Source organism: Salvia miltiorrhiza, chromosome 6 (assembly GCF_028751815.1).
Source record: "Salvia miltiorrhiza cultivar Shanhuang (shh) chromosome 6, IMPLAD_Smil_shh, whole genome shotgun sequence".
Lineage (NCBI taxonomy): Eukaryota > Viridiplantae > Streptophyta > Magnoliopsida > Lamiales > Lamiaceae > Salvia > Salvia miltiorrhiza.
Genome location: NC_080392.1, coordinates 21,595,771 through 21,606,426, shown reverse-complemented (window position 1 = coordinate 21,606,426; position 10,656 = coordinate 21,595,771). Strand labels below are relative to the sequence as shown.

At 41.8% G+C, this 10,656-nt stretch overlaps 2 protein-coding genes across 3 annotated transcripts; both read left to right on the top strand.

Annotated features, from left to right (window-relative positions):
* The first annotated feature begins 5,558 nt into the window (after positions 1–5,558).
* Positions 5,559–7,885, top strand: LOC130987480 (protein LOW PHOTOSYNTHETIC EFFICIENCY 1, chloroplastic-like). Its single transcript, XM_057911013.1, has one exon. It carries the CDS (start codon positions 5,559–5,561, stop codon positions 7,866–7,868), a length of 2,310 nt encoding a protein of 769 aa, XP_057766996.1. The 3' UTR covers positions 7,869–7,885.
* Positions 7,886–8,027: 142 nt separating this feature from the next.
* LOC130987481 (uncharacterized membrane protein At3g27390-like) lies at positions 8,028–10,643 on the top strand. Of its 2 annotated transcripts, none has more exons than XM_057911015.1 (8): positions 8,028–8,311; positions 8,481–8,589; positions 8,684–8,876; positions 8,954–9,081; positions 9,181–9,469; positions 9,553–9,762; positions 9,833–10,031; positions 10,126–10,643. In XM_057911015.1, exons 1-8 carry the CDS (start codon positions 8,218–8,220, stop codon positions 10,575–10,577), a joined length of 1,674 nt encoding a protein of 557 aa, XP_057766998.1. In that variant the 5' UTR covers positions 8,028–8,217; the 3' UTR covers positions 10,578–10,643. The 2 variants fall into 2 exon arrangements, with proteins under 2 accessions (XP_057766998.1, XP_057766997.1); XM_057911014.1 differs by having other exon boundaries at positions 9,830–10,031.
* The last annotated feature ends 13 nt before the right edge of the window (positions 10,644–10,656 follow it).

The window sequence follows — 10,656 nt, the reverse complement described above, 5'->3', positions numbered from 1 at the left end:
CATAAACAATTTAATATTTGCGCATAAACCCATAAAAATGCTCATTAATTTATATGCGCATAATTTAATTTCTGATATTTATGTGCATTAAACCAAGCGCATTCAACCATAAACACTAATTTATGCACACAATTTGCATAATATAAACACTGAAGAATATATGCGCATTAATTCAAAAATATGCGCATAAACACAATATTTTAAGCATAAAACTGCCCATTAAACAATTTAAACACATAATAACCATTATAAACATAAATCTTGCATAAAATCATATTATTTGCACATGAAACCATAAATATTATTGAAAATTGTGCAAATTTATATAATAAAATCTAATGCATAAATCTTAAATCACATCCAATGTGTGCAAAAAACAAATAAATCACCATACAAAAACAAATAAATCGCCCTATCTATAGAAAATAATAACCACTTCCATGTTCTCCGAAAAGGGGTACCGATGATATTAATTTGGCACGGTTGTGAGAGGGAGAGGGAGATTCGAGAGAGAGAGAGAGAGCTTTATGCGCAAAGTATAAATTTTGGAGAACTGAAGTTGGAATATAAAGCCACAAAAAGAATTTTCCCACCTTCATGCGCAAAACAGATGGAAATAACAAGACTAAAAGGCTGCAAATTATGAGGTCTTCAAGAGAATCTATGTGGGTAGATAGAAACAATAAATGGAGTAAAAAACGTAAGAATCAAATACACTTTTCTGCTATTACAGAATCTTTTATACACGCATGCTTCAAAGAATAATTAAAATATTCAAATAAGTATAAAATGTAGGAATTTAAGAATTATGTATTCCCACTATAATTATTTGAAGTGGTCTCCCATGAAACCAGTTTCACGGTGAAATCAGTTTTTCAAATGACACTACTTCAACATACAAATGACACTTTAACATTTCCAATGACATTACTTCAACATACAAATGATACTTTAGAGGGTTAATGCCGTGAAAAACCATGAACTTTGGGCCCATTTCCAAATTTTCCATGAACTTTTTTTTTATCAAATTTTTCATGAACTTAAGGGGTTGAACAATTTTTCAATGTTTTTTTGCTCCGGTGAAGCTCCGAGCTGACGTGTCGCTTACGTGGTAATACCAAGCTGACCTGTCGCCTACGTGGTAATACCGAGCTGATGTGACACGTAGTGGGGGATCGGCAGAGCAGAGTCGTAGAGTCGGGGCAGAGCTGAGTCGGGCAGAGTCGGCAGAGCTGCCTCTGGCAGCTCTGCACTCTGTCAAGGCTTAGTCAGCTCTGGAACTCTTCGTCATCTTCAATTTTAGGCTCGCATCAATCCAGTCTCCTCCACCACCATTAACGGCAGCGCAGCCATCGGCCCGCCCCTCCACTGCCTTCCCCCACCACCACACCAGACCTGCCCCTCCAACAAAAATCTGCACTCGTTTGCTTCGTTTGGACTCTGGCGAGTTTGCTTCATTTAGACTCCGGCGAAAATCTGCACTCCGGCGAGCTCGGCCACCACCTGAGAGAGAGAGAGGGGTTTGGATTCAAAATGACATCGTTTTACTCCTAACTAAACGACGTCATTTTGATTCACCGTCGGTGACGCCATGTCACTTTTCAGGTCACTTAAAAATGCCATGTCAGCATTCAATTTAGGGATTTTTGAAAATCATGGAAAAATTGTTCGAGTGTTTAAGTTCATGGAAAGTTTGGAAATCGCACCAAAGTTCATGGTTTTTCATGACATTAACCCTACTTAAAATAGGGCAAATGTGCAGATAGGTCCCTGAACGAGACCCCCCTAGAGCGTTGACCCCCCCCCCATACTCGACCTTGGCGCAAAAATCTCCCCCAAAGTCCAAAAGAAATGAGAATTTAAACCCTCGCGTAAACGGTTGTCAAACGTCGTTTAACTTTAAAAAAAATTATTTCAAGTAGGCCCCACCTGAATATTAGCTCTCACCGATAACCTCTTTCGTCGTTGCCGCCTCCTTCTCCGGCGAGGGGTGTCGCTGCCGCCGGCCACCCTCATCTCCTTCGCATTTCTATTCTCTCCATCCTCTCTCTCTTTCTATAGACACGCACCCCTCCCATCTCGCTCATCTCTCCCTTCGATCCACCACCGCCTGCCGCCGTGAAAATCAAGCAACCACCCTCCGGTGTTTCCCTCCCCTCACTCTTCTAAGACATAAAAAATCCCCAAAAATTGTCAAACCCCTAAGCTCTTGCCTACACATCATCCACCGCATCCCTCCTCCGGCGAAGTTACCACTGTCGGCAACAGTAGCAGCCACGGCCGAAACCTTCACTCTCTTCTCCTGCTTCAGCCGACATCTGCAGCCTCCGTCCTCTCTTTCTGCTGAACAGCAGCGGACCCCTCTCTCTCTCTCTCTCTCTCTCGACCGCGGACAGCAGGAGCCTCAGGCCGCCACCGCCGCCGTCGGTCCTCCCTCCTCCTTATGTCGTGATAACACTCATGTTTTCATAGTTTTTAATGTTCATATGGTGTTATTTTTTTAGGAAATTGAGTGTATGATAGTTGTTTTGTGCTTAAATTGCTTTATCTTGTGAAACATGATACTTGCTCATACTTTCATGAATTTTACAGAAATATGCAGTTCAAATTTTGACTATTGGTCCTAATGAAAGTTGTAGTTCGTCTCGATACGAGTTTGTAGGCGCAAACGGTTCACAAATCGGAGTTCGACAAGAGAGATATGGCCGAAACAAGAAAGTCGCGCACAGTAGTGAATAGTGCCAGACGGGGATTTTCGAGATTTTGCGGGATTTTCGGATTTTCTCAGTATTTTTGAGTTCTACACTGTATTTATCTCATGTGCCTATATATAGGTCTTCTTTTGACCTATTTAAGGTCCCCAACTTTAGTTTTAAGTTGTATAGCTTTTATTTTCCATTGTTTTCCAGTTTTTAGAGCTTTGATTGGATTTCCGCAAGGATTGAAGATTCAAGATCATTCTTTCAATTTTATTTATTTCAGTTTTTATGATTGCGTTCTTTTTAATTATGTTTATGTTTTATTTTTTTATGTCTGGCTAGTTTCTTTATATGATTCTAGGGTTTGTAAATAGTTAATTGAATTCATGTGATTAATTTGTTAATATCTATTTGCCTTCCAGTTTATGATTCATAATTCTTGGTGCTTGAATTCTTGTGAATTATCTGGCCAATAATTTGCATGTGCAGCTATTCGGTTTGAGATCTAGCGGAGATAATTGTTTAGCGAATTCAGGAATGTATGATATGATCTTAACCTTAAGACCTAGCGGAGATAGGTGGATCATAGAGAGTTATTCTTATGTGCTTTTGGGAGTTAGTAGATTTCCTTGAGACCTAACGGAGATAGAGAATTTACTAATTTACGATCGTTGCTGCTCTAGCGAGAGTAATTGATTAATTAAGTGATCTCTCATCATAACTGGATTAAACTGGTTAATAGGATTAATAGATTGATTATGTGGATTTAGTTAATGAATTTACTACCCTAGGATCAGTCGTTTTCATTATTTGATTTTTCTTCTTGAATTTTATTTGCTGCTATTTGAGTTTAGCTTTAGTTAAATCTTCTTCTTATTATGTTTGCATGTCTACTGTGATAGTTTGTTTAGGGAATAGCTAGGGTTATTTCGGTTATCAGTCCCTGTGGATACGATACTCGGTTACTTTTTATTTGCTACAATTATAATGTGTTAGTTACAGTTTACGTTGCTAATAAATTAGTGATCATGTCGCCTTCATAAAACCAGCCGGACCACCCCCAACACTCACGCGCGCACACACAGTACATAGATAGCTTCTTTTATACCTTTCTTTGATTAGCTCAATTTGCAGAAAAAATGTGCCTCTCTGTGTATATGTATGTATAGATTATATATATATATATATATATATATATATATATATATATACTCAAAATCAATTTGTTTTATGTCTCAAGATCCTCTGTAAAAATGATGGTTCTTGAAATAGATTACTGAATATTGAATGAATGTGTGAGTTGGTTTACCGCGGTCGAGAAAGAGAGGGCGGCGGCGACACGCCGACACCCCTCACCGGAGAAGGAGGCGGCGGCGAAGGAGTTATCAGTGGGAGGAAGAAATGGGGAGAGAGAGAGAGAGATAATATTGGGGTGGGGCCCATTTGAAATTAAAAAAAAATTAAGTTAAACGGCGTTTGACAGTCGTTTAATGCGAGGGTTAAAAAGGCCCTTTCTTCCGAACTTTAGGGGAGGTTTTTGCGCCAAGGTCGAGTATGGGGGGGTCAACGCTATAGGGGAGTCTAGTTCAGGGGGGAATTTGTACCTTCGGTAAATAGGTTTTAATAGTTGGGTAGTTTTATGTATTCCCACTATAATTATTTGAGGTGGTCTCCCGTGAAACCAGTTTTTCGAATGACACTACTTCAACATACAAATGACAGTTTAACATTTCCAATGACATTACTTCAACATACAAATGATACTTTAAAATATTACAGTGTCATTTGTATGTTGAAGTAGTGTCATTGTGAAACCAATTTCACCGTAAAACCGATTTCACGGGAATTTTTATGTAATTATTTTGGGTTTGGATGCATTCCAACAAAATTTATCTTTCCACCTTACAAAACACACACACACATGATAATGTAGATAGAAACAATAAATTGGGTAAAAAAAGGTAAGAATCAAATACACTTTTCTGCAATTACAGAATCTTTTAGTATAAAATGTAGAAATTTAAGAAAATGAGTATTTTCGGTAAATAAATTTTAATAGTTGGGTAGTTTTATGTATTCCACTATAATTATTTAAGGTGGTCTCCTGTGAAACCGGTTTCACTGTGAAACAAGTTTTCCGAATGATACGACTTAAACATACAAATGACACTTTAATATTTACAATGACATTACTTTAACATACAAATGACACTTTAAAATGTTACAGTGTCAGTGTCATTGTCATTTGTATGTTAAAGTAATGTCATTGTGAAATCGATTTCATCGTAAAACCGATTTCACAAGAGTTTTTGCGTAATTATTTTGGGTTCGGATGCATTCCAACAAAATGTATCTTTCCACCTTACAAAAAAACACACACATGATACAACACACTTCCTCTTTCCACTTCCAGCAAATTCCTTTAGAAATGCCTAAAAAGAACAGTCCTGGGTGGAAGTGGGAAGCCTAACAAGCAGAGCGGCCCATATCACATGGACCCGGTCCAAAACAAGTGGGCCTCGCAACGGCGTCGTTGTGCGTTTCTACACGGCTCCGAATTGATTTCACGTCTTAATTCGGATATTGAATGGCTGTGAAAAAGCCAGCGACTTAAGCTGCTCTAAACAAAACCCAAAACCTCTACATATCCATTCAAACCAAGGTATGATTTTATCTCTAAATTAATCATAAAAAGCCAGCTTTCTTTCTTTTTTTTAAGGTTTCTGCTGTTTGATCTTGATGGTTGGAAATCCTTTGGCGCAATTCTGTTATGGGGTAAAACTAGTATGCCACAATTTTTGGTTGGATAGTTCAATCTTGAAGTTTTGCTCTCACTTTTAGAGTTATTTGGGATCAAATATGCAAGCTCTGACGATTTGGCCTTCAACGAGTGAATCTTGGCACTCTTGTGTAGTACCTCAGTTGGATTTAGAATTAATTTCATTTTGTAGTTTGGTTAAATGGGGAGAGAGGAGGAAAAGATTGGATTTTTGCAATGTTCATGGCCATCGTTCATTGTGTTTGTCGAGATATTTTAAGGGTTGTAAAAATGGAGTGTGTCTTGCTGGCCAAAACTATGAGTTGAAGTGCAAAATGCTTTATTTGGGCTCTGCAACTGCAAGCACGATTAGTGGCTTTGCTAAGCCTAAGAAGGGCTTTCTTGGTACAGCGTGTGATGTGTCGTGGGCGTTGGATGAGCCCACGGTTGGAGAGAACTGTTCCATTGACGAGTTAGGCCGCGTAGATGAGGTTTCAGGGGAGATAGATAGGGTGGAATGTGCTCATCCCAAGCTGGATGTAGTTGCGGAGGGGAAGGATTATGGCAGTGAATTTGATGGTGCAAATAATAGTGGTGATGATGATGGAGAGAAAGTTAAGAATGTGAGTAGTCAAAGGGTTGATGTTCGTGCACTAGCACGTAGATTGAGCTCAGCTAGAACTTCTGATGATGTGGAGGAAGTGCTGAAGGTGGAGAGGATCCTTCCCCTTCAGGTCTATTCGACTGTGATTCGAGGTTTTGGTAAAGAAAATAATTTAGAATCGGCAATGGCTCTCTTTGAGTGGCTTAAGAGGAAGAGTGAAGAGAGTGGTGGTTTGGTCCGGCCGAACCTTTTCATATACAACAGCCTTTTGGGAGCGATGAAGGAAACTAGGAAGTTCAATTTTGTTGAGGATGTTATGAATGATATGGCCGCGAAAGGGGTGCATCCGAGTGTTGTGACGTACAACACTTTGATGGGGATCTACACAGAACAAGGGAAGGAAAGTAAGGCCCTCCAAATTTTTGAAGAGATGCCAAGTAAAGGTATATCACCATCACCTGCATCCTTTTCAATCGTGTCGTTTGCTTATCGTAGGCTAGAAGATGGATTTGGATCTCTAGCGTTTTTCGTTGAAATACGAGATAAATACAAAGGAGGTGAAATTGGGAGAGGTGATGATGGTGAGGATTGGGATTGGGATCATGAGTTCTCTAAGCTAGAAAGCTTCACCATTCGTATATGCTACCAAGTGATGCGACGTTGGCTTGTGATGAGGGAGAACCGGAGCAGTGAGGTGTTTAGGCTGCTGAGAAAGATGGATGAGGCTGGCTTGCAGCATGGCCGTGCAGAGCACGAGCGCCTCATATGGGCGTGCACACGAGAGGAGCATTGTGTCGTGGCTAAGGAGCTCTATACTCGGATAAGAGAAGTGGACAACGAGATGAGCTTGTCTGTTTGCAACCATCTCATTTGGCTATTGGGGAAGGCCAAGAAGTGGTGGGCGGCTCTAGAGATCTACGAGGATATGTTAGACAAAGGGCCTAAACCGAATAATATGTCGTACGAGTTGATCGTCTCTCATTTTAACATATTGCTCTCTGCAGCTAGGAAGAAGGGGATTTGGAGATGGGGTGTGAGGTTGCTAAATAAAATGGAGGAGAAAGGGCTTAAACCGGGCAGTAGAGAGTGGAACTCGGTTCTTGTTGCTTGCTCGAAAGCTTCAGAGACCTCGGCCGCCATTGAGATATTCAAGAGGATGGTTGAGCAAGGCGAGAAGCCCACAATCATCTCGTATGGGGCTCTGCTCAGCGCGCTCGAGAAAGGGAACCTCTACGAGCAGGCCCTTCAGGTGTGGGAGCACATGATCAGAGTCGGGTTCGAGCCAAATTTGCACGCCTACACAATCATGGCTTCGATCTATGCCGGCCAAGGGAAGTTTGATCTCTTGGACTCCATCATCAAGGAGATGGTTGCTGCTGGTGTTGATCCCACGGTCATCACGTTCAACGCGATCATAAGCTCGTGTGGCCGGAACAATCATGGGGGCGTGGGGTACGAGTGGTTCGAGCGAATGAAGCTTCACAACATCACCCCCAACGAGGTCACCTACGAGATGCTGATCGAGGCTCTTGCTAGAGATGGGAAGCCTAGGCTGGCTTATGAGCTGCACCTGAGGGCTCGGAACGAGGGCCTCGAGCTCTCAGCCAAGGCCTACGATGCTGTCGTGCAGTCCGCACAGTTGCATGGGGCGACAGTCGAGGTTGCTGCTCTCGGGCCTCGGCCGCCAGAGAGGAAGAAGAAGGTGCAGATCAGGAAGAATTTGTCAGAGTTCTGTAAACTAGCTGATGTTCCTAGAAGAAGTAAACCTTTTGTTAGGAAAGAAATTTATACATCAAAGGGTGAATAAAATCTTTGTTGAATGTATGATTTGTTGTGAAAAACTATTTCTTCCCCACTAATATTAATCCATAATTTTTTAATCAAATTTTCTTCCCCACTAATATTAATCCATAATTTTTTAATCAAATTTTCCCCCTCATGTTAACATTTTGAAACTCTTAGGTTAGTTCATTTTTCCCCCTCGTTTTGAGAACCCCACTAGTCTTGTCTCCTAGTATTTCATGAAGTAAGAGATTAAGGTTGAGTGAAGAAAAAAACTGTCTTTTTCAATACTCCTACTTTCTTTTTCCTTCTTGAGGAAGCCATTGGCAGAAATTTGAGATCGGTTTTAGGTGATTGAGTTGATCAGAGGCAAAATGGAAACTTCTAGAGGGTTTTGGGCTTCTTTGTGGAACTTCCTATGTTTCTTGCCCTTCTTCATTGGCCTCCTCATTCTTGGTTCCATTAAAGGTTTGTACAAATTTCCTCATGTTTACTAATTGTTTTGCTTACTTGTTGTTTTTCCTTTACAACTTCAACTATTGCAGTTGAGTTTTTTTTTTTGCCATTCTTGACTATGGGCTTAATTGTAGAAGCTTGCATCATTAAATAATCAAGAATTTTTTTTCTCTCATTTTAGGTATCATAATGTGTCCAATAATACTTCTCATAGTGACAGTAGGAATTTCTGGGATAATATTACTACTTTGGCCTATGCACTGTTTCTACACATATTATTCCATTCTAAGGTTAGTTCTTGAGCCTTTTTTTTACACTCATTTCAAGCACACTGCCTATTGTTATTGAGCTTATATAAGCACTCATATTTTCTTGCAAATGCAGCACAAAACAGTTTGGCCCAGCTTTGAAGCTCCTAATCTGCATATGTTTAGCTGTTATCTTAATTTCATGGCCACAGATCGGCATTGCCTGCAGCATTCTATCCGGGGCAGCATACGGCCTCTTTGCCCCGATTCTTGCCACTTTCCGTGCAGTTGAAGAAGGGAAGACGAGCAAATTCTCCCACTGCATTTGTGTATGCATTCTGTTGCTGAGCTCAAGTCCTTCAATTTCCTCTCTCTCTCTCACTGGTGTTTTTCTCTCTCATTGCAGGATGGGACTTGGAGTGCTGTGGAGGGGAGCTTCACTATGATCAGGGATTTCGCAGATGTTTGCTACCATTCCTACTTCTCAATCATGGATGATGTACGCCACGAAGAGGGAAAACGCTATGATATCCGGTGTGTTTAGATCAGTCTTTACTCGTGTTTCTTTCAGTAGGCCGTCTTGGGTTTCATGTTAGGTGAATTTGAGGTTGCTCATGCTGCGTGTGTATGCAGGTTGCTGCACGTTCCTCTAGCTCTCGTTGCTGGAGTTGTGGGCGTGGCTGTGGACCTGCCTGTGATCTCGACTCTGGCCTTGTGCAAGAGCCCGTATATGCTCGTGAAAGGGTGGCATCGCTTGTTGCAAGACTGCATTGGCCGTGAAGGACCGTTCTTGGAGACTATATGTGTGCCCTTTGCAGGGCTCGCAATCTTGCTCTGGCCGTTGGTCGTGGCTGCAGCTGTTGTCTGCTCCATCTTGTCGTCTGTCTTCTTGGGCGCTTATGCAGCTGTGATCGTGTATCAGGTTGGAGAGAGAGAGAGAGAAATAGTTTTGTTGGACTTAACTTCAACTTGTGCTGAAATCCCATGTTTTCTTTTTGGGTGCAGGAGAGCTCACTCTGGTTTGGACTGTGCTACATTGTTGCCTCGGTGTCTATCTACGACGAATACAGCAACGACGTTCTTGACATGCCCGAAGGGTCATGCTTCCCTAGACCGCGTTACAGAGAGAAGGCCTCTCCGCTGCCAACTTCTCTGTCAACTCGAAACCCGCCTTCTCCTACGGCTTCCCGGATGCTCGATTTGAAGCCTCTCGAGGTATGGAATACGTTTTCAAAACTTTGTCTCGTCTGCTACTAAGATCTTCGCCATCTCTTCCATGTAGCAGCTAGCTGATGCCTTGTTCAAGGAGTGTCGGCGTCTGGGTGAAGTTTTAGTGTCCGAGGGCACGATAAAACTGACCGATATCGAAGAGGCAAAGAGCCGGAGAGACCGTGGGAGAATGCTGACCGTTGGATTGCCTGCTTACTGCATTCTTCAAACACTTCTAAGATCAGCTAGAGCTGATTGTGGTGGCATTTTGCTGAGTAAGTTGAAGAAAAAGTTGCTAATCTTGCATCTTTTTTGAGCAATTTTGTCGTATTTTTTTAAGAAATGTGAAAAAAAAGATCATTGATTCAGGTGACGACGTGGAAATAACGTCTTCGAATAGGCCTAAAGACATGTTTTATGAGTGGTTTCTCAAGCCTTTGCTGATCATCAAGGAGCAGATCAAAGCTGTTAGCCTCTCTGAGATGGAAGAGCAATACTTGGGTAAGTTAGTTCTGTTTAGTGGTGACGCCGTCGGGCCGGAGCCGGAGCCCGAATCAGAAGTTAAACGAGCCGAGCTCGAGGCTCTAGGGCGAAGGCTTGTTGGGATCACCAAGTCGATATCGAGATACCCGACTTTCAGACGCCGGTTCGATCAGAGCATGGGGGCCGTCTTAGCGCAGCTCGGTAAGAAATCGGGCGGCGGTGGACTGAGGAGATCGACGAGCATGTTCACGCGTATTTTTACGTGGAAACGCGGCCGTGAATCAGGTCAAGAAGATCCAATCCGACGGTGTAGAAATGAATTTTCACTCAATTCTTGATTTGTTACTCCTTAAACCACGTTTGGTTTCGATTGAATTATCAGCTTCATCTCGTATTTCATTTCATCAATACATGTCA

What these genes read in the sequence shown, in the direction of transcription:
- LOC130987480 (XM_057911013.1), top strand. Translation starts at nt 5,559, where the DNA reads ATGCAAGCTCTGACGATTTGGCCTTCAACGAGTGAATCTTGGCACTCT.
- LOC130987481 (XM_057911014.1), top strand. Translation starts at nt 8,218, where the DNA reads ATGGAAACTTCTAGAGGGTTTTGGGCTTCTTTGTGGAACTTCCTATGT. An exon ending in ACATATTATTCCATTCTAAG is followed by an intron (nt 8,590 to 8,683) that starts GTTAGTTCTTGA and finishes TTGCAAATGCAG; the next exon opens with CACAAAACAGTTTGGCCCAG. An exon ending in TTGTGGTGGCATTTTGCTGA is followed by an intron (nt 10,032 to 10,125) that starts GTAAGTTGAAGA and finishes TCATTGATTCAG; the next exon opens with GTGACGACGTGGAAATAACG.